At 36.0% G+C, this 23,696-nt stretch overlaps 2 protein-coding genes across 6 annotated transcripts in view; one reads left to right on the top strand and one right to left on the bottom strand.

Moving 5' to 3' along the window:
- NPHP3 (nephrocystin 3) overlaps positions 1-7,538 on the top strand; it is a 46,102-nt gene extending 38,564 nt beyond the window's left edge. For 4 of the 5 annotated variants that reach the window (XM_074405459.1, XM_074405458.1, XM_074405457.1 and 1 more), the window contains 4 exons: positions 1,180-1,420; positions 2,461-2,586; positions 3,142-3,257; positions 4,253-7,538. In XM_074405459.1, coding sequence (XP_074261560.1) covers positions 1,180-1,420; positions 2,461-2,586; positions 3,142-3,257; positions 4,253-4,433 — 664 coding nt within the window. In that variant the 3' untranslated portion in view covers positions 4,434-7,538. Of the gene's footprint in view, positions 1-1,179; positions 1,421-2,460; positions 2,587-3,141; positions 3,258-4,252 lie in introns of those variants that run through there. The other variant, XM_074405460.1, reaches the window with a different exon arrangement.
- A 40-nt stretch (positions 7,539-7,578) lies between these two features.
- On the bottom strand, positions 7,579-23,302 carry UBA5 (ubiquitin like modifier activating enzyme 5). The gene is made up of 12 exons (XM_003925072.4): positions 22,958-23,302; positions 17,470-17,515; positions 17,265-17,354; positions 15,755-15,864; positions 14,094-14,180; positions 13,378-13,462; positions 12,244-12,348; positions 11,936-12,063; positions 10,010-10,145; positions 9,692-9,767; positions 9,450-9,556; positions 7,579-8,910 (listed from the first exon to the last, which is right to left on the bottom strand). The coding sequence occupies exons 1-12, from the start codon at positions 23,116-23,118 to the stop codon at positions 8,827-8,829; spliced, it is 1,215 nt and encodes a 404-aa protein (XP_003925121.1). The 5' UTR covers positions 23,119-23,302; the 3' UTR covers positions 7,579-8,826.
- Between the last annotated feature and the right edge of the window lie 394 nt (positions 23,303-23,696).

Below are 23,696 nucleotides of genomic sequence, written 5' to 3'. Positions count from 1 at the left end.
TGAGTACTATGTGGTTAATCATTTTCTCTTTGGTGCAATGTTGTTTTACATTTTTATCAAGTCTAAAGCTAGAAACAAATTGATAAAAACCATGCCAAATTTCATGTATGAATGTTATATAATGACTATACACATACCTGAAGACCATGCCATTTTCTCTGCTGTGTTTCTTTTCACATTGTTTCTTAACTAAAAACTTACTCTGTAGTTGCCCTGGTGCATTTTACGTATTTATGAAAGTGAGTTTGTGTGGCTGTTGTACATGAGAACTCACAGGAGAAGCAACTTGGGACTAATGGAAAATAAATAATGTAGATAGTTTCTAGTTTTATTTGTCAGTTTATTTGGGCTAAAATATTCAAAATGACATGTTATGAAAAAGAAGTATATTTGAACTTTCAGATATCAGAAAAATATAACAAATTTGAAACTTTCGATGTCAGAAAAGTATAGTAAATCTTTAGTTCACTTACAGAAACTTATGTAAAAAATAATGATTTATTCTTTTGATAAAAATTATTTAGTACTGGCTGGGCATGAGAGCTCATGCCTGTGATCCCAGAGCTTCAGGAGGCTGAGGCATGAGGATCACTTGAGACCAGGACTTTGAGACCAACCAGGGCAACATAGACCCTGACTCTACAAAAAAATTAATACATCACCCAGACATGGTGGTACACACCTGTAGTCCCAGCTACTTGAGAGGCTAAGGTGGATCATTTGAGCCTAGGAGTTCAAGGTTACACACATACACATACAGACACACACACAGACACACACACACACACACACAGAGAGAGAGAGAGAGAGAGAGAGAAAAATAAAAATTATTTAGTACTAAATCCAAAGGGAGGAAGAGTGAATGCCAAAATCTTATATTTGACCTGGGTCTAATAATTTTTAAAGTATAAAACGTTTGTTTTGGAAAATATCAGTTTGTCTTTCAGAAGTGGAGAAAAGAGGCAGTCATCCACATATTTTAGGCCCTCAAATTATCAGGAAAAGGTCAGAAGGGGTACAGAAAAGGTTAGGAAAGGGGGAAAGTAAGATTTTGAGCTGACTCTCTCATTTTACTTGAATCTAAGAATAAAGATGATTGAGTTTTCCATTTAATTAGGGGTCGGTTTTCCCACCTCTAGAGAATAGATAGTTTAAGCCATTTGGGGATTGTGTTCACAGAACAGCTGACCAGTTTCTGAAGCGTTCCTTAGAAATGAGAGAGAGAGTTCTAGGACCAGATCACCCTGACTGTGCTCAGTCTTTGAATAATCTGGCAGCTCTATGCAATGAAAAGAAGCAGTATGATAAAGCAGAAGAACTTTATGAAAGAGCTTTAGATATTCGGAGACGTGCATTAGCTCCTGATCACCCTTCTTTGGCATATACGGTGAAGCATCTTGCCATCTTGTATAAGAAAATGGTAAGTAATCCTTGACATTCTTACATGTTTTGTAACACATCAGTTAAGCCATAACTACTATCAGCAAAATAATTTATCTTTATGATGGATAGATTGTTTATATGAGCTTTAAAAATCATGATTTAACTTTTAACAAGTAACTGACCAGAACATTTAAAAATAATTATTTCATGCTTAGCTGGTTACATTGATTCTTTTTCTGAAATAATATACTAGTAAATTAAGATGCTGGTTCACTTTTGTTAAATACGTTCCAAGTGCAAATGCATTTATTAGCATTCTAATTCAAACCTGTTTTACATTTCAGAAGTTCTAAAATTCCACCAATATTAAGTTTGCCATGTAAAGAAACATAAACATAAGAAATCAGGAGATGTCTTTGTAGTTGATTAAATGAACATTTTTATTTCATTCTTTCTTGGCTTTGCCTGTAATTAAATGTAACCATTGTTTGCCATAGTGTTCTATACTGAGTGATATTTGGAATTTTTATAGCTATTCTCAAAAACAAAAAAAAGAAACATTCCAGGGAAATCTGCTTTCATTTAGCATAGTTACGGAGCTTTGTAGACTGTCTTTAGACTTTGTGGGACCCTTACTGGTCATACTGACACCACAGTTTATGTTTTAGAAAGAAGGGTACATTGCTGCTATTTCTGCCCAACTTTCAGTTGAAATGAAGTAGTTAGAAAAATCTGGAAGGGATTTGGCAAGAAATGTTTTTATTTTGATGCAGTCTCCAAATTATGTGCAATAGTAAATCTACTTTAGCTGACATGTTTTTACTACACTAGAAACAGTGAGTAATAGTGGATGATTCTAAAGGGTTTTCTGAATTATCAAAGAAAATGCTTTTATATACAGTGTAGCTTTAGATTTTCAGTTATCTATAAACTTAATCATTAAGCTAACAGGAAATGCTTCTGAGATTTTTTTCTTCAAAATTACCCTTTAATATGAAATTTTACTTATGGAGAAAGCTCTGATAAGACAGTATTTATTTCCTTACATTTTCGTTAGATTTAACTTTTGTTTTTTAGGGGAAACTTGACAAAGCTGTACCTTTGTATGAATTGACTGTTGAAATTCGACAGAAATCTTTTGGCCCAAAGCACCCAAGTGTAGCTACTGCCTTGGTGAACTTAGCTGTTCTTTATAGTCAAATGGTAAGTTCCCATATTATAATGCTTTATAAATAAATGAATTTATGATATAAAATATAGGTAAACATGAATTAGATATAGCACAGTAAATGTAATGAAAGACAATTTAAGGATATTTATTTCTAATGCTTCCTTTAGTACCTAAGAAACTATTGAAGTTAGACTTGTAAAAAGATCTCTTCCTCTTAGTGTAAAACACTGTGTTTAGTTCAGAGCATAGGCTTAGTTTCTAAAATTTTGGAGATAATCTGCATCCCTCTATATAATATTGTATTTAAGTCTGTGGCATTTGATTATGATGGGCGAGAATCAGGTGTGGGGCCCGTTGGGCAATAAAGGAACAGGTTTGTGCTTACAGTTTTGGGTTATGGTCAATGGTTACCAAGCCATGGCTGAATCTTAAGTATCTGACTTTCTATTATACTGCTTCTCCTTATTCCCCTCTTTTAGGAGGATATTAACATTTTAAAGTACTAATCAAAGTAGGTTAGCTTAGTCTAGAATACATTAATTTCAGAAACCCAGTGTACTTAAGTAAACATTTTTTTTTTTAATAAGAAAAAACACGTTGAAGCTTTACCGTTATATGAAAGAGCATTAAAGATTTACGAGGATAGCCTGGGTCAGATGCATCCTCGAGTTGGAGAAACATTAAAAAATTTAGCTGTACTTAGGTAAGAATTTTTTTCACTTTCCTTAATACAGCCTCTTTTATTTGGAGTAGCTTTAATTCGTCTTACAATAGCACAAAATATTTATTGCTGAATGTTCTTTTCTTAGAGTGGGGAGGGGTTGTTTTTTGCTGATCAACTTCAAGAGATACTAAAGAAGTATCCAGAAGTGAAAGGAAGTCTGCATGATCTATTTCGCAGAGGAATGTACTTACCATGGTAAACAGTGAAGGATGCTTTACACTGCAACTGGCTCTGGGAGTAATATGGGTAATTTGTTGTCCTCAGAGTGAATTTGCCATTAAGTATATGTTGACTTTTGCTTGCTCATTTGTATTTTTCTCAGGAAGCAGAGAATACCTAACTTTCCTTAGCAATTTCACTGTCTCCATTACAACATGGTTTTAATGGTATCCATATGAGACATTAAAATACTGATACTGGTAGAAAGGAGAAGAGTTGGGCCGGGCGCGGTGGCTCAAGCCTGTAATCCCAGCACTTTGGGAGGCCGAGGCGGGTGGATCACAAAGTCGAGAGATCGAGACCAACCTGGTCAACATGGTGAAACCCCGTCTCTACTAAAAATACAAAAAATTAGCTGGGCATGGTGGCGTGTGCCTGTAATCCCAGCTACTCAGGAGGCTGAGGCAGGAGAATTGCCTGAACCCAGGAGGCGGAGGTTGCGGTGAGCTGAGATCGCGCCATCGCACTCCAGCCTGGGTAACAAGAGCGAAACTCTGTCTCAAAAAAAAAAAAAAGCAAGAAAGGAGAAGAGTTTGGGTATTGTTTTACTGGTCTGCTTGAGTGAATACAATGGAAAAGGGGGGAAGTTAGCAAATGTTTACAACTTTTTTTTCTGTATCCTGTAAGGTCATTTTGAATTGGTAAGAGGTTATATTCTCATTTTAAGAGGTTCTCTCTCTCTCTCTCTCTCTCTCTCTCTCTCTCTCTCTCTCTCTCTCTCTCCCTCTCTGTCTCTCTCTCTCTCTCTCTCAAAGCTATGAAGAAGGAGATTTTGAAAAAGCTGCTGAATTATACAAAAGGGCAATGGAAATAAAAGAAGCAGAAACATCACTCTTGGGTGGAAAAGCTCCTTCACGACATTCATCAAGTGGAGACACATTTAGCTTAAAAACAGCTCATTCTCCTAATGTTTTCCTTCAGCAAGGACAAAGGTAATAGCAGCAGTTAGAATTCTTTGCAAGTGTACCTTAAGACAAAATCATTAAACATTTGGGAACATTTGAATTTGAAACTTTAAAAGTTTTAAGAAATTTTACTATGTGTGATTTAACTGATATTTGTATGAAGTGGTATTGGACTACATTAAGTTTGAATTGATTGTGTCTGTTTTGTTTAAAATAATTTTACTCTCATATGGTAACCAAGGATGTAGTCACATTAGAATTCTAAGATGACATGAGGAGCAAATCATGAAGAGTGGATTGGTCTTTGTTCAAGAAGAGCTGGCAGAGCAGTTAATACAAGTTCAAGAATTCCATGAATCTTGGTCAGGCATGGTGGCTTATGCCTACAATCCTAGCACTTTGGGAGGCTGAGGTGGAAGGATCACTTGAGGCCAGGAGACCGAGACCAGCCTGGATAACATGGCAAAACCCTGCCTCTATGAAAAATACAAATACAAATATATATATATATATTAGCTGGACATCATGGTACATCCTTATAATCCCAGCTACTCAGGAGGCTGAGGTATGAGAATTGCTTGAACTCGGGAGGTGGAGGTTACAATGAGCAACCTGGGCAACAGAGCGAAACTCTGTCTCAAAAAAGAAAAAAAGAATTCCATGATTCTTTTCAGCTCTCAAGAGATGCTTTAGCCTCACTGCGCCTCTTGCTTTTCAGCAGTAGTCTGTCCTAATTCTCTACCTCAAAGGAAAGTTTCAAGGATTAAAGGGATAATGTTCATGAAAGATTCAAGTTGTCTTCAGTGAAACAAATTAGTCACAAGAATCCCTGATTGCTGCATTTTAAAAAATTATTTATCCTACCCTTCCCTTGAACAGACTGGTTCAATCCCTCTTTCTGTGCTGTCTACATTGTATATTATTTATTACTATATAGTATATGTAGCTGTATAATGTCTCAAGTCTTAATGCAGTAACAGATCAAGCTCTTTAGCATTCTTTGACTTTTTCCAAAATACAGACATGACATTCTCCTTTGTCTTCCCTTTTAGATGGCCTAAATCTGTCTCTTTACCTCAAACTCAAATTTCTTTGCCATTTTTATACTGAAAATAAAATATTTTTATGGATTTTATAAATATTGCAACATTTTTGATAGTTTTGAACCATTTGTATATTTATATATAATGAAATCATCAATTTAATACTTGTAAGATGCTAACATGTATTAATTGTAAAAGTAAAAGAAGCAATAATCACACTTCATTGTTTTAAAATAAAAGTGCAATTTCAAGTTCTTTTTTCCCTACTCTAGTTTATACAAGAGGGCTGTTTTGCATTAATTTTTGAAGAAATATCTAGTTTATACAAGAGGGCAGTTTTGCATAATTTTTAAAGAAATATGTTGAACTTTCTTTTGAACAAAATGTTGTCAATATTTGCTGCTCAGTAGTTTGCTCAGCTTAAGGTTTTGGTTAATGTTCTCTAAGGTGTAGTTACTACTCACAGGGTGGTCCACAAACCATTATCATCACCACCTGGCAGCTTATTAAAAATTCAGACTCTCAGGCCTCTCCCCAGACCTAGTGAATCAATCTGTATTTTAGCTAGATCCCTAAGTGACTCATGTACACATAAGTGTGAGAAGCAGTGGTATAACTCTAAAGCACTGTAGTGGCAATTTAAAAAGGAATGAAGCAGTATATAATGAGCATCGTTCTTCCTCCTTTAGGAATAGTCCAAGAGGGAAAAATAGAAGATAAGCTATAACCGTAACATACCTTTCTGGGTTTGGCAGCTGTGAAAGACACAATGTAATTGAACTCACAAATATACCAGACATTGATTTTAGAATTAAGCTGTTAGAACTTAGAATTTGGGCTGGGCGCGGTGGCTCAAGCCTGTAATCCCAGCACTTTGGGAGGCCGAGGCGGGTGGATCACGAGGTCAGGAGATCGAGACCAATGTGGTCAACATGGTGAAACCCCGTCTCTACTAAAAATACAAAAAATTAGCTGGGCATGGTGGCACGTGCCTGTAATCCCAGCTACTCAGGAGGCTGAGGCAGGAGAATTGCCCGAACCCAGGACGCAGAGGTTGTGGTGAGCCGGGATCACGCCATTGCACTCCAGCCTGGGTAACAAGAGCGAAACTCCATCTCAAAAAAAAAAAAAAAAAGAACTTAGAATTTATTTAGTGGTACTAGTAATTTAATACATAGCAAGTAATGTGTTCAGTTTATCACCTTAGAAAAACTGCTTTAGAAAATAATCAGACCAGGACTCTGGAAGAACCCTGAAAAAAGGAAAAACTACCTTAAGAATATTATTCTTTGTACCTCCAAAATGTGTGCTTGAGTAACTAGAGTTGAGGACATATTGATCACTTGAAATTATGTATTCCAAAAGAATTAAATTTAAACTTAATAAACTATATTTTGATATTACTACTTATTTTACTACCAACCCAAATGTTCTCATGTAGAATGCATACTTAAAAAGATAAAAATAGCTGGAACATCTTTGTATCTGCATATTTGAAGTTCTCAAATAGGAATATTTATTCACATTAATATGTACCTTCATAATGAAAAAAGGTAGCTTTCAGACAACTCAATTATAAATCTGAATTGGATACTTACCTATTCTAGTTAAAATTTTCATTAGTCAATACCTTACAGAAAAGGAAATACGAAGAAAATGTGATGCAGGGGTCAAAGCTTCCTTTAACAAATATTCTTAAGTGGCTATTGTTTTTTGTTTTCCTCAGTATAAGTATCCAGGGAGTACTTTTATGAAAAGAAGCTAATACTTATTTTCTCTACAACATTTAACTAGAACCATAACTAACTTCCCATTAACAATGAGACAGGAATTAAAGTTGAATATGTTGTTTTACTATCATTTCGAGTCTGTTCCAAGGCAATTTGGGGACTGCTTTTCCATCTTTCACATTAGAATCAATAGTGTCTACAAATCTGGTCAAGTGCTCTGAGTTTATTTAGTAATACTAAATTCAATTAGATGAATTTTTCATAATCAGCTGCCTTCTTATGCAAGTTTTCATGGCATGCCGATTGTCAAGAGAGTACTCTAGGATAGCAGCATATCTGTTACCAGATTTTTTTATGGTAAAATAATCCAAAACAATATATTGAAGAAATTTGATACTTGAGATATTCTGAATTCAGTTTTTTGAACTTTATTTTACAAATCAGGGACGTACTTTTGATTTTTTACAACATTTTTCCCCTAGAGATATAATTCAGATATTCACATGTTCAAAGTAAAAATCAAAATAGGAAATAAGCATAGAAACATCCTACTGGTAATGGTTACGCCTGCATAGTATTTATTAGTCTCCAAACCATTAGAAATTTATTTCAACCAAGGTACTTAGGTGCAGCTTCAGAGAAAGCTAATTTTTATCAACTTACAGTTTAGCGATCATGATCAAGGGAAATGATACTCCTCCACTGACTACAAGTCTTTGCAGAGGCAATTTAGAACTGTTCTTTTATGCTCACTATACAGGACAAACCTTGCCGACATCTACTACCTTGAGAATCAAATTTAAATGAAGTATCCAGGAGTAGCCTAAAGGATTAGTATAATCTGGATGGATATTAAATTTATGTCTTGCTCTTCAGTAAAGTATAGTAACCCCAGATATATGTTCCACAGATGCAGTAATTTCTATTCCTTCATCAGTGCAGAATATAATTTATACTTCCTGAAAGCAGCTTTGTCTATTCATGAAGATAGCTGCTTTTTATTTGCCTTTGTCTCACTTTGAATATATATAATGCGCAGGTTTACAGACTTTTCCAATAGCTATATTTCAACTTGTATTTCATCAGCAAACATTTGAGAGGATGCTACTTCATACATTAACTATTTTAAATTGATTGTTGATCAAGTTAGTAGTGGGCAATTTTATTATAGACAGCAATTCCAGATATAATGAGCAGATGTTTGCTAGCTCTAATCAGTAAGCTGTATGTCTTGTCCTTCTCCCTCTATCTAGGGACATGTGCTGCTTTATTGTCCATATCCTCATGCCCTAGACACAAGGGATTAAAAAGAAAAGAAAGAAAGAGTTTGGAAAGAAAAAGATTACAGGATCAGATTTGTCCTTCCCCAACTCCAAAAGGCCAACACATTTCAATAGCTATGTTTTCAAATAAGATTTATATCCTACAATGTCCTTTGAGGTTTTCTTACTAGAATGAAACATACATTTTAGGAGAGTTAATGATTTTGTTGGAGTGGGGAGAAACAAGCAAGTCACAGGATTTTCAAAAACTAACAATTAAGAGTATACATTAATTAATGTATACTAAGTTTTATCAGTTAAAAAATTTGTTTTTAATTTCAAGGCAAGAGGCTTTAACATGAGAAATAAAATACATGCCAGTCCATTATCTACATATTCTTCATCTTGGCCATGAGATCTTCCAAGCTTTCACCAGAATCTTCCACTGTTACCTCAGTGACAGAATCTTCTTGCTATTGACAAATAAGGGAAATATAGCAGAAAAAAAAGAACCATATAGAATTATTGATGCTTAGGAATATATAATAGGTTTTGACCATGCTCAACAGGTTATAAAGTAAATTTTCTTTAACAAATGTCTTCTAATTTTTAGAAGAAAGACAGTCTTTTGCATTCCCAACTAGTCTGTTTATTTACAAGGCAGTAATTTCAATATTCTTGACCACTCTAGTTTTTTAAAATGGTATTGTAGCTAAAACTACCAATATGCAAAAATGAGATCTTCATTTAATCAACATCTATTATACTTGGTTAATTAATGAGTGAACAAAACCATTTTATTCCATGTTTTAAAAGAATTTAAAATAAGCTATAAATATCTGCATATTAACAATGAATACCTCATTCTTTCTCACATCTTAATGCCTATAGCATAAAATACCTAAAACGGGAAATTCTTCATTGGCATTACAAATTAGAATGAAAATGAAAGAAGATAAATATTTTCTCTTATGTGGTATTTATGTATGGGTAAATCATATTTTTGAAATACCTTTTTTGGAATTGTATATGCCACTGTAATTCCTTCAGGTAAGTCTGGAACTGGACCTGAAGAATTTTTCAGTTCCTCTTCTGAAACCTCAGATACCAGCTCAATACCTGCAAATTTGATCCTATATCAGTTTTTAAGGATTTTAATAAGCAATAATTAATTAATTTATATAATCTTGTTAGATTCTTACCATAAAAGGTTTTGCTTTATGCTGCCATTTCAATATATAAAAGAACACCTACCCCATTCATTATCTTCATGGATGATCTCTTCCTTTTCCTGTGTAACCTCTTGTTTGGGCAGTGCTGCCACCTTTTTCTGTAGAAATCAAACAGCATCAAAGTGTTCTTACTCATTCTCAGTTCTCTGAAGCATTAATCAAGAATTCAGACGGACTTTTTATCTTACCAAAAGCAAGAAAGAACATTCATTTTTGAAGTATGGTGAATAAGTTAACACTATAAAAATACAGAATCCATTTATCTTGTATTCCAAATCTGCTTAAGTTATTGTCCTATGCAGTATGATCCCTCATGCACTCTTAACAGATTGCCATATACCTTATATTCTTCCTGCTGCTTCCTGCAATTTCTGTCATCACACTGAGGATTTGGCTTCATGGACATAGTAGGAAAAAAATCCTGCATTGCATTGTATCCAAGATAAAAACTAACAGTACCAAAATTTAACAGAAACCTGGAAAGACAAATCAAAATAGACTTAAATAAAGAAATTAAAACCAGGAAAAGTACTGGAATAGCTAAATTTTTTTTAAAATGACTTTGAAATAGGTAATGATTTTTTTTTAACCAGAAAACAGAAATTTGCGTTCAAAAAACAGAAATTTTCTAACTGGGAGGCTGAGGTGGGAGGATCACTTGAACCTGGAAGGTGCAGAGTGCAGTGAGCCAAGATCAGACCACTGCACTCCAGGCTGGGTGACAGAGTGAAAGTCTTCAAAAAAAAACATTGTACTATAGAAAACTCTAGGCTAGGCATGGTGGCTCACGCCTATAATCCCAACACTTTGGGAGACTGAGGTGGGCAGATCACTTGAGCTCAGGAGTTCAAGACCAGCCTGAGCAACATGGTGAAACCTTGTCTCTACAAAAAATACAAAAATTAGCCAGCCATTGTGGCATGCACCTGTAGTTCCAGGTACTTGGGAGGCTGAGGTGGGAAGGTCACTTGAGCTTGGGAGGTTGAGGCTGCAGTGAGTCATGATTGTGCCACTGCACTCCAGCTTAGGCAACACAGTGAGACCTTGTCTCAAAAAAAAAGAAAAAAAAAAAAAAGATTGATCTAGTATTCAAAGATACATACAAGATGTAGTTTACAGCATTGTTAATAAAAAAAAAAACTAAGTAGCCTAAATGTCCATTAATAGAGGGGCTAGCTAAGTAGGACACATCCTTACGAGAATACTTTGTTAGCATAATTTTCTCCTTTTTTGTATCATATTATAAAATGTTTATTTAGACAGGGACTACTGCTAAACAGGCTATTTGCTCTTATATGAAATAGCCCTAGGCCATTACCTTGAGAGTTTATATGTATGCTTTTTACAATTTCTTTGCTAGCAACTGACACTTCTTATTGATTGGTGCCTCCATATGTCTTGTTGCAGTTTGTTCTTATTATATTGGAGACTTAGGATCTAATACAACTAAGCTTATTAAATAAGTTGTAAAATGAGGGAAAACAAATGGCCTGAATTAGAGAATACCTAAAGGGACTCTGCTTTTAATAAAGTATGAGTTAATTCATAAACTCTGACAAAAATTTTAGCAGCAAAGAAATCTTTTTCCTTCTTTTTAACTATAGTTTAAATTGAATAGTTGCTGGATATTTGTTTTTGGATAGCAGAGGTATCCAAAAGCAGATTTTAAAAATCTGTTCAAAATAATTTTAAGTATTGTTAATGTGTTTTATGTTAACACTAATATAAATGTTAACATTTACATTTTATGTACATGTAAATGTAAAATTTACAGTAACACTAATGGAATGTTTTACTACATTAACAATAATTACTGTTTAATCACATTTGGGTTATTTTTGGTAAGACTTCTATCAAGATAGTAGAAGCAAGTGTGTTTAAGTCTCCATCCACTGGTCAAGCTTGCAAAGATTTAAATCATTTTGTTAATGCTTCATAAATAAATATACCACTACAAATTGTATCAGTTAATAAGAGCTATTCCAAATGAAGGGAGTAACTGACATATATATTCATATGCGCACGTATTAATATGCACACATGTATTAATATACGTAACATTAATATAGCTATATATGAAAAGTAGACATACATATATAAAATAGAATTTACACATATACATATATAAAACATTTAAAACTACATTTAAGTTTAAAGTAGCCAGATTAAATACTTAGCTGGTAATTTTAATTTCTGAAATGCTTTGTGAAATATATATATTTTTTATAAGCAAACAAGCTGTTCAGAAAAATTAGCCCTGACTTACTTTAACACGTTTTGTACTAAGATCCCAGCAACGACACCCATAGTGGTAGGAAGACTGGCTGCACAAACACCTTCTCGTTTCAGAGTCTTTTCATCAATATTTGCAGCAACTACAAGTGGTGGAGCACACTACATGAAAAAGAATAAAAGAAAACACATTTCAAAAAAAAGAGAAAAAGTATGAGATGTTCCAATAGTATTCCATCCCCATTTCATTTGTTTTTTTCTTTGAATTTTAATACATTTTCAATGCCCCTAAGAACTCGAGTACCTAATAGTGAATAATGATCCAAAAAGAATAATGCATACCGCAAAACAAGCAGATTCTCCAGGAATTATGAGCTGTATATGCCCTGAAACTGCATTTTCACTGACCCCAGATTCCATCCATGTTTGTCCAAGTTCATTACAAGCCTTAGTAGAAATGGGTGAAAACATAAAAAAAAAAGAGCAAGAAGTAATTTTCAATAAATTATTTTAACTGAATGGATTAACCAAGGTCTTTTAAAATTAATTTTCAGAATAAATGAGGAAAGTCATATGATAATGTAATTCCTTGGTAATTACCATGCTCTGTTTAAAGTGACAGTATTCAAGATGTAGTCAGTAAATATTATTAAATCGAATCAAAGTTTATTGGCTTTCTTGTCAAATTAATATGAAATTTCACTTTTCTAAAATAATTTTAGGAAAAAAATGCTAAAATATCTGAAAAGTTAAAACAATATTCAAAAGAAAAATATGTATTTTTATTTTTGAGAAACCATGTTTTTAGGCAATTTATACATATTTATACATTTATAAAATCAAGTAACAAAAGCTAAAACTAATGCTGACCAAGAATTATTATAAGATACTAATTTAAGAATTATACATCAGGCCAGGTGCGGTGGCTCTAGCCCGTAATCCCAGCACTTTGGGAGGCCGAGGCGGGTGGATCACGAGGTCGAGAGATCGAGACCATCCTGGTCAACATGGTGAAACCCCGTCTCTACTAAAAATACAAAAAAATGAGCTGGACACGGTGGCGCATGCCTGTAATCCCAGCTACTCAGGAGGCTGAGGCAGGAGAATTGCCTGAACCCAGGAGGCAGAGGTTGCGGTGAGCCGAGATCGCGCCATTGCACTCCAGCCTGGGTAACAAGAGCGAAACTCCATCTCAAAAAAAAAAAAAAAGAATTATACATCAGAGGTATTTTTTATAGTTTCCCTCTACCAGCAAAAAGAGTAGAATACTGTAACACATGTCACGCCAGCAAAGCTAGACAGGTCCAACAGCTATTAGAGTAGATTTTAAGAGCAGACTTAAAGAAAACATTACAAATAAAACACATAAAAATGTTTATATTCAAAACTACTTTTAGGATGGCGATTATATACTGATAGAATATAGAGGAAAACAGGTAAATCCATGAATATATCTTACACGGCAGGAATACTCACTGTATTTATTGTCATTCGAGCTTCAAAATTGTCCACACAGCTAAGAACTAGATCAACAGGTTTTCCTTCTTCTAACCCACCATTACTAGTCAAAGAAAATAAATTTGAAAAACATTAGGATACAAAATTCACTCTAATACATTATACTTATTTGTCCAGTCTGACATTTATTCTTTCATTAAATGTTTGACTATAATTATCACATAGTAAATTTGTACTATTAAAGATATCATATATCAAGTATTGAGTAACTTATGAATATAACATCAATGATACAGTAGTATTACTTCTTTTACAAGAACCACAGAAGTAAAGGAAGTATACCAGCTTTCACACTTTTATTCATGCTTCCCTACAAATTTAAAGGTAATAAAATCTAATTGAATGCAATTATTTCAGTGGTGTTCTGACAGTCTCTGAAGAAAACCATTTCAGACAGAAATATAATCAACACAGAACTTAAAATTAACACTCTCTTCTTATATTGTAACTTACAGGGGTTTTGCTTGTTTGCTTTTTATTTTTCATTGTTTTTGGACAATAGGTACCTTCAAATGATATTCTAAAACATAAAAATTACACAAAAATTACTGTTTAAAAAATAGAAAAATATATATCAATCTACCGTTCATTGGATTAATCCATAGATTTTTCTAATAGATTTTCTAATATTTGAGCTGAACATTATACAAAATATTCATAAATTAAAATTTTACCTTATTCTATCCATGAAATGTTGAAAGTTTTCCACTGTAGTTATATTGTAGTTGTGTACTTCAAAAAGAACATCAGGATTAATATTCCTAAGAAGGAAAAAGGGAATGATTACAAGTCTGTAATCCTAGCATTTCAGGAGGCTGAGGTGGGAGGATCACTTGAGCCCAGGAGTTCAAGGCTACAGTAAGCTATTATTGCACACACTGCACTCCAAGCTGGGGGATAGAGCGAGACCCTATCTCTAAAAAAAATGTTTTGTTTTGAGATGGAGTCTAGCTCTGTCACCAGGCTGGAGTGCAGTGGCACCATCTCAGCTCACTGTAACCTCCTCCTCCCTGGTTCAAGTAATTCTCCTGCCTCAGCCTCCCAAGTAGCTGGGATTACAGGCACACACCGCCATGCCCTGCTAATTTTTGTATTTAAGTAGAGCTGGGGTTTCACCATGTTGGCCAGGATGGTCTCAATCTCCTGACCTCGTGATCCACCCACCTTGGCCTCCCAGAGTGCTGAGATTACAGGTGTGAGCCACGATGCTTGGCCAAAAAATGTTTGTAAAAAGACTACTAGTAGCTGTAATAAGAAAAAGCTGTGAGAAAAAAAAAGAGATGAAAGAGCTAAAGGGCATTTCACATACCTTAGAGAAGCAGAATTCAAGCTCTTTAAAGAAAACCCAAAGTCCTTTTCTCTTTTATCCCACACTTCAAGGACTAGGTTTATTTGTGTCATAAAGATTACAAAACTGTTCCCACCCCAATCAGTCTAAGTGCAGGAATTAAGACTTTACCATGTCCAGTAACTACATACAGCTCAGCCTCACTTCCTTATTCAGTTAAGAACAAATTTGGGGCCACTAAAAAGTTCCTAAAGCAGGAATTGGCAAACTGTGGCCCATGGGCCAAATCTGGCCTGCCACCTGTTTTTGTGCAGCCTTGAGGCTAAGAATGTTGTTTTTTTTTTCATTTTTAAATGGTTGGGAAAAGAATCAAAAGAGCATTTTATGACATATAAAAATTGTATCAGCCAGGCACGGTGACTCATACCTGCAATCCGAGCATTTTGGGAGGCTGAGGTGGATGAATGGCTTGAGTCCCAAGAGTTCAAGAACAACTTGGGCAATATAGCAAAACCCTATCTCTGCTAAAAATACAAAATATTAGCCAGGAATGGTGGCACATGCCCTTAGTCCCAGCTACTCAAGAGGCTGAGATGGGAGGATCGCTTGAGCCTGGGAGGCGAAGGTACGGTGAGCCAAGATTGTGCCACTACACTGCAATCTGGATGACAGAATGAGACTCTGTCTCATAAACATTTTTTTAATTTAAAAAATTAAAAATTGTATGAAATTGAAATTTCAGAGTCCAAAAATAGAATTTTATCAAAGCACAGACATACTCATTCATGTTTGTGTTGCCTACAGCTGCTATCACACTACAACTAACAGCTGCAACAGAGACCCTCTGGCCCTCAAAGACTAAAATATTTATTATCTAGCCCTTTACATAAAAAGTTTGCCAACCCATGTCCTACAGGTAAGAAAATTCCTTGTACAAGTGAAGACTGCATTTAATAGAGAAAAATTCACATCCATTTCTATTAACTCATATCAAATACATAAAGTAAGACTTCATTGAATATGGTTCTTGATTGCTATTCAATTTACCTCAAAGTATGTTCTGCTGCTTGAACTTTACTTAATCCTGCTTGATGAGGTTGGAAGAAAAGTCTATTCATATTGGCTAGTTCCACCTTGTCATAATCAAAGAGTAGCAACTAAAATGAAAATAGTGGTATTCTGATGAAAAACATACCAAAAAACTAAAAATACCAAAGAATAAATTAGCTTTACATTTAATTAGTTTACTAGTTTGATAATATTAGCTAATTCTGAAACCAGGTACCATATATTAATTTGTTGAATGCTAATATGAGGTATGTAGATACTATTATCCTTACTTTAGAAATGAGGCAACTGGAACACTTGCCCAAAGGCCACTCATCTAATATGAAGTGAAACGGGATTCAAATTCAAGCATTCTCAATCTAGCATCTGCATCTCAACCACAATGCTTTGCTGCCTCTCTAAATTATTCATTCAGAAATTAAGATTAATTCCCTTTCATTCCATTTTTTAAAACTGTGCCAAAATCCTTCATTTCCATTGTTTGCTAAAAGCCAGGAATCCATTGGATAAATGAAATCTTTAAATAAGATAAAAACAAATGCTGTAACTTAAAATATCATATAACCTGACTCTTTTGTGTAGATGACAAAATATTTATCAGAAATGACAAAATATATACCAATGACATGGCTAAAGCATTATTCCAAACAAAATTACAAATCAGTTAACTGTTTCCTGCTATATAGTTAAGCCTGTTTCAAACAGCATTTGTCTCTTGGTCTCTCTCTCACACACACAAATTAAAATGGCCATTAGATCACATTTCTTATCAATAAGAACAGGCTAGAGCCAAGGACTTCCTAAATCCCTTCTTGATATGAAATTCTGTGACTCTGTAATACAATTCTCATTATACTAAATAATGAAAACAAAAATGGGATTTTCTTCTCAATACAAAAACTAAAAAGAAAAACCTCAACCCGTAACACCTAGGTAGCCCTTAATACCTTGCTAGAAAAGATCTCACATTCTCCATAATTTTCTAATCCTAATTAAGAGTCTCCAAGACATAGTTTATTTAAGCTCATCAATAAATATGTATTAGGTCAGGCCAAGAACTACATTTTAGTTTCTGCCTCATAGTTTGTTTACGTTTATGGGTAAGTTGCAGGAAACACTAAACTTGTTTTCTATTCTGTCTGGTATATGTTTAATAAAATATTTGTTATATGTTTCAGTGTTTCATACACTTTATCAAATTAATAACCTTTTTTCCTAAGCTTCTATATCTAAAACACTTAAGTCCAAATCGTTTATACTTACAACAGAAATGTTTCTAAACACAATTAGACAATCCTTGTCTAATTAGCAATAATAACACCTTTTGTTTAGGTGGTATATGTCTCAACCCTTTGGGTAGAAAGAACAATCTAGATTAATACACTGCAAGTCAATAAACCATTAGTAATGAAAAAAATCCTAATTTGTACCTGATTTACTCCAGGAGTGAGTAGTTCCCTATATGATAGGCAAAGAGAAATGTTTTTACCTTACCAATGCCACATCTTGTCAGCATTTCAGCAGTTACACTACCTACTCCACCAACACCTACTATTGCTACAGCAAAGGTACGGATTTTCTGTGAAATACAAAATAATATGTGTTGGTTAATAGCTCTTCATCAAATATGTCAACAGAAGCTATTTTCATTTACTGAATTCATTTTACAAAAACTTGGAAAGGGTTTATCATACCTCATAGTCGCTTACAATTCCCATTCGTTTCAATGCCATCAAGCGGCTTAAAACAAAGGAGAAAAAATGTTTTAAAGCTTACAGTCTTTTAAGTGATAGAAATACAAATAGATATATATCATCACAGAAAATAAACACCAAAATATTATCATTACTAATCATTTCAAACAGGAGGATGCTTACAGGCTGGTTTTTACCAGATGAAACTAAACTACCCAGATAGCTTTAAAAACTCTCCCAGGTGAAGCCTATGAAATAAGATTGGTTTTTAAAAGCTACGTATTCAGATGTACAGCTAAGATTGTGACTGCTACTTAAATGTTAAGGGTCAAAGTTAAATTTCAACATTTTTCTATGCTTTGGTAGAATACGTAAATATTTAATGTTTTAACATTCAGATCTCCACCATCAGAGTAAACTCATGGCTGGAATTCCATTCTCTTGTTGCCTCTGCCCACAATGGATGATGTCTAATTTTATTAAGCGCCTACTATATGCCAAAGACTCTAAGAGGTGCTTTAATAGTTACTAGCAATCTGCAGTTTAAGTCTATAATTAATTCTCATTCATCTTCACTTTAAGGAGTCAGATGGTTTCACCAGGCTTGTTAGGAAATTCAGCCACTACCCCCATTTTCCTCTCCCTCACTTTTAACTCCATCACCATCATATTCCTAAATAACATGCCAACACTGTTATTTCTTTTCAGTTTTAGTCAATTATCTGAATCAGATTTTGCTCTTAGCATTCATCCCTACTGCACACAGACATTTTCCATCCCACCAACCTCCCATAGTGTTCATATTGTCATCTTGGTTAGATGTTAACTCATCACATCTGGGCCAAGCAACATATTAAAACTTACCCTTTCCTCTAATCCCCACCCCTGAACTTAATAAGTGTGTTTCTCCTGATGCTTAATTTCCTATGTTTTTTCACAAATTCAACCCCAACTTTCCACTAATTTTCTAAAATTCCTCTAGATACAGTGATATGCGTGAAGCAGTCTATCAATTTCATCATCTTAAAGATATATCTCCTAGAATCTGACATAGTATCTGTCTCTAGACTTAGTGCACATACAGCTGCCTTCCTAGGATCTTCCTTCATCATTATACTACAACGTTTCTTAATTTCTTTATTTTGTGTTAACCCCCTGCTTCCTGTATGCCATAGCTCACTAGTTCTGAAGTGTCTATGGATCAGCAACAGCATCACCTGAGAATTTGATAGAAATGCAATTTCTCAGGCCCTACCGTATAATCACTCACTGAATCAGAAATCTTGGATGTGGAGTCTAACAATTTGCTTTAACAAGTCCTCCAGTAATTCTGATGCACATGAAAGTTTAAAAGACTCTGTTAACAATTATTTTTAAACTTACTCTCTTGCTGTGGTTAGATCATCTTCCAGTAGTTTTGCAAAGGGTATATAGCAGAGGTAAATTTTGAGAACTTTCATACCTGAAAATATTCCTTATCAAAATTATATTCTGTATAAAAATGACAAAGCAAAAGGCATACAATTGTGGGAAGCTACACATATACTCTTAATTGATAGTTTAACTTGGTATAGAATTCTAAAGTTAGAATTGTCTTTCAACGTTTTAAGGTAATGCTGCAGTGTCTCCTAGCTTATAAAATTTCACAGTGTGCCTTAATATGAATCTGTTCTTATCCCTTGTGCTGAGTTTTTAGTGTACCCTTTCAAAATGAAAACTCGCGTTTTCAGTTCTGGCAAATTTCCTTGAAGAATTTGGTTACTTCCTTGTTTGGTTTGCTTTTCAGACTGTCTGGAAGTCCTATTATTTGGAAGTTGGACCATCTGGATTTGTCCTTTATTTTCTCTCTCCAATTATCTATCATTTTAGTTATCTGCTTTATTCTATGGATGAATTCTTTCAACTTTATTTTCCAACACTTCTGTTGAGATTTTCATTTCTATTACCATCTCCATTTGCAAGAATTCTTGATCATCTAAATACTTTGCACCTTGTTCCTATGTCATTTGTACCATATCATCTCTCATCTGAGGATGCTAATGATAATTTGGGGGGATGTGTTTCTCTTACATAGTCTATCCAAGTTGCTATTTTTATTTCTTTCATGTTAGAAGTTTCTCTCATCCTTTGTTCTGTTCATATTTAAGAGTGGGACACTAATAAAGGTTAACAATATAGGCAATACTGTTTAATTTTGGACTTCCCTGTAGGGTGATCTGGCCAGACTATTCAGCTGAGAAACCCACAATCCTCTTGGCGCTATCAGATTAGAACATAATCTTTCAAACTCCAACCTGAGTTCAAGTTCCAACCCCACGATCAGCTGTCGGCAGTGTAGAAGCAAGGCTGGGAGCATTATGTATGTAAGCATTCCATTCACATTTAGCTGTAGCACTCAGCATGTAAACATTCACTTTATCCCTTCCTTCAGATATAAAAACCTGCCCCAATTATTCTTGGAAATCTTCTATTTTACTCTTTCTAATGAAGAAATCTCTACTCTCCTCTTCTGGGTAGGGAAGGAGCATTTGCCCAGCTACCCATAGTGGAGTAGGGGATCTGGGCTTTGTTTCAACAGATTTTCAACTGAAAGTTTTTTGGTTTTTGTTTTTTAGCCCTACCTGAAGTTCTGCAAGTACCTGTGCCTATTCCGGAGGCTTTTGGGGGATTCTTGAAATAAACTGGGTTACAAGCTTAAGATTAAACTTCTCTGAATCTATTAAATCAATTACCTTCACCCATCCCTTCTCTATTTTCCAAACTGTTACTATAATCTTCAAGTACAGGGACCCACCCCTTCCCACCAGTTATTAATAGGAACCCTTTATGTTTTCAAAGGGAATTTTCTTTTTAAAAAGTTGCTTTACTGTCACTTTAGTGGGGTCGGGTAGAAAGTGATGACAGCTGCATCACAGGAATTTGCTATATTTATCTTGATGCTCCCTTCAATCTTTACAAATAACCTGAGAAGGATGGATGGCAACCCCCTTTCACAGATGAGGGAAATGATTTGGGTTAATCGACTGCCCAAGATCAGCTAACTGGCAAACAGTATACTCAGTTGGGTTTCTGAGCCAGGATTTGATACCAGGTTTTCTGATCTCAAAGCCTCTGCAGTTTTTCCACATGCTTATAACTACATTCCATACCACATAATTTTACAGTTACTTGTGTTGTTTGATCAATATCCCACATCCATGTAGTCTCTCAAACTGAAGCAAAAGTCAGGGGCTTTATATTTCTTTTGTATCTCTTGAAGCAATTAAAATGGTGTTGAACACATACATATCCCTCTCTTATATCTTTCAATAACCCTGTACTTGATCATAATTCTTACCACCTATACTGCAATGGCATGTTTACTCTTCTATTGATCTCACACTCATCTGATAAGCGCTAGAAGGAAAAGACCATGTCTACTTTGTATTCAGTGTCTGCACATAATAAGTACTCAATACAAAGTGAGTATTATTGTCAAGGAGGACTGAAGACAAAAAGGTATTCAGTAAATATTTGCTGTATGAACAATTTTAAAAATTAAGGTTCACCTTTATTAAAATTCCACATACCAGTCAACAGCTTTGGGTGTCAAGCAGCCATCTCCTGCATAGCAATGGTACAAATCAGAAAATACTAAATACGGGCCGGGCGCAGTGTCTCACGCCTATAATCCCAGTACTTTGGGAGGCCGAGGCTGGCAGATCATGAGGTCGGGAGTTCGAGACCAGCTTGGCCAATATGGTGAAACGCTACCACTACTAAAAATACAAAAATTAGCCAGGCGTGGTGGTGCGTGCCTAGAGTCCCAGCTATTCAGGAGGCTGAGGCAGGAGAATCGCTTAAACCTGGAAGGTGAAGGTTGCAGGGAGCCAAGATAGCTCTACTGACTCCAGCCTAGGCAACAGAGCAAGACTCCATCTCAAAAAAAAAGAAAAAAGAAAATACTAAATATTTAGACTTGAGTTCTGAAAGTCTTGTAATTATTACAATGACAAGGGATCATCTCATATTAAAATAATGTCTGAAAGGCAACTTAAATTCATGACCCATATTCTTCTGCTTTTCATTCTGGAGGGAAAATTTCAAAGTCTTCATTTGTAAATTTTAAAATGTTTTAAAAATGTCAAATAGTTGCCACTTATTCTGATTAGAGATGTCAGTTCATGCTTATTTAATCTCTAAAAATTGTGGGCCATTAACCCTTCACATTTGGCAACACAGTTAAAACAGTGCACCCTAAGACTTCTACTGTGGCTTTATATGTCACAAACTAAAACCTTTTTTAAAAATCAAAAACCTTATGCTCTTTAAAGGAAAAAATCAACAATAAAATCTTCCCATTTCATTTACTTTAACACTATACAATTTTTAGCTACACGACTTAATTGTTTATTTGTTTTTACTGGAGAGATAGTTCCATGAGAATATTGGATTAAGACAAATCTAATGTAAGACAGGCCGTATTATTTACTACCAATGCTATGAACTGAGGTGGCTCTCTAAGCCTCAATTTTCTCATCTATATAATGGGGGGTAAAATGGTAGCAATCCCATAAGGTTTTGGTGAGAGGACAAAATGCATGTAAAGTGCCTAGCATCGTGAAAACTCAGTAACTGCTTGCTACTGAATGCACCAAGCAATAAAATCTTGCATAAGGCTTACCACGTACAAGCACGACACTAAGAACTTTATATATACTGATTTTTTCAATCCCCACAACTATAACAAAGAAAGATATTACTATTATCTTCATTTTACAGGTAAAACTGAAACGGAGAGTTTCACAACTTGCCTAAGGTTAGGCAGCTACTAAGAGAGTAGATTTGAATTGCAATCGTCCTAGAAGTAGAGTCTTTACCCTTAACCTGCAATCAGCCTGGAGAAATCTCTACTCTTCCTGGGTAGGGAAGGAGCATTTACCTTACTGGAGGTAGAGTCCTTACTATATTCCATCTGCTGAATTGACAAACTTTGTTAGGAAAGAAGAAAAGTGAGGCGTGGGCAGTCCTGGTAATGTCAAATGGTTTGAGATGCTAAGGAGCACCCGAATATCTCAGATAAGAGCTAACCTCGTTCTCCCCCGCCCCGCCCCCATTTAAGATGCATTGATAAGCCTTTAATAAAACTTCAAGTTTACTCTTAGCAGGTTTTACATTTGATCGCATCTTCTGAAAATTCTTACTATCAGTCTCATGCACAGCGAGGTGGATTAATTAGAAGCAAGGGCGACAGGAAACTGGACACATGTCCTCAGCAAGTGCAAGTGCAGCACCATATGGCTGACTCACCGGAGGTTTTTTTAAAAAAGAAAAACAACATCTTCTGATCAGTACTGAGATGTGGCCTTGCCCAGTTGGGAACGGGATCCCCCCCAAGAAAAGGGTGGCGGGAGTCCGCATGAGCGGAACGTGGGGAGAGCCTCACTCCTGTTCTCACGGAGCCTGACCTCGTCCACCTCGCCTGCCTCCGACTGGCGACGCAGGTTACCTGTAGGGATTCGAATCCACCACCTCGGAGCTCATCTTCTCTATGCGGGCCCGGCCGCCCCCTCCGTCGCCGCTCCCCGGCACCCGCCGACTTCTCTCCTGGGCAAGTTCCCGCTCCAGCTCCTGGACCCGCTGCTGCAGCCGCTCCACAGACTGGGCCATGGCTGGGACTCCGGCCGCCAACGCTCCCAGCCCGGGCCTTCGCCGCCGCCTTCGCCCCACGCTGCTCGGCTGGGCCCACGAGGGGTACGTGGGGAGGCACCTAGCCGCTGCCTTCCTAACCCAGAGCCCTGGGGAAGTGCCCCCAGCGCCTCACACACAGACACGTCTCCACCACTCCCACCGGCCTTCCTCGGAGCCGCTTCCGGTGCGTCGCAGACATCGCTCCCCCTCAGCAAAAACCTGGCTCTTTCGGCTTCCTTCTTCGCTGGGTCGGCTAAACCCGGCCGCAGCAGGATCGGGGTGGTAAGTGTCCAGAGCAGGCGGCCTGCGATGTTGCCTTTCTAACCGGGTGTCTTGGAGAAACAGGATCTCTTCTTCTCGGGCTCGAAGTCCCGACGGGCCTTTTTCTGAACTGGACCCTGCAGGTCTTCCGCCTGCTGATGCATTACATTTGGGGGTGGGAGAGGCTTCTGCGTCGTTCCTTGCCCGTAACGATGACCATGGCTTTGCTTTCTTTAAAATGGAGGGCTCCAACTCTGACGCTGACTGGAGAACTGAAATCCGAACACACATTGGGC

This window comes from Saimiri boliviensis, chromosome 9 (assembly GCF_048565385.1).
Source record: "Saimiri boliviensis isolate mSaiBol1 chromosome 9, mSaiBol1.pri, whole genome shotgun sequence".
Taxonomy (NCBI): Eukaryota; Metazoa; Chordata; class Mammalia; order Primates; family Cebidae; genus Saimiri; species Saimiri boliviensis.
Note: the sequence above shows the minus strand (reverse complement) of the source record. Positions and strands in the feature narration are given on the sequence as shown.

Coding starts and splice junctions, on each gene's coding strand:
- UBA5 (XM_003925072.4), bottom strand. CDS start 23,118: ATGGCCCAGTCTGTGGAGCGGCTGCAGCAGCGGGTCCAGGAGCTGGAG. Junction 14,181..15,754: donor GCAGCAGAACATACTTTGAG/GTAAATTGAATA, acceptor TTTCCTTCTTAG/GAATATTAATCCTGATGTTC. Junction 12,064..12,243: donor GAGAATCTGCTTGTTTTGCG/GTATGCATTATT, acceptor TTTTTCATGTAG/TGTGCTCCACCACTTGTAGT.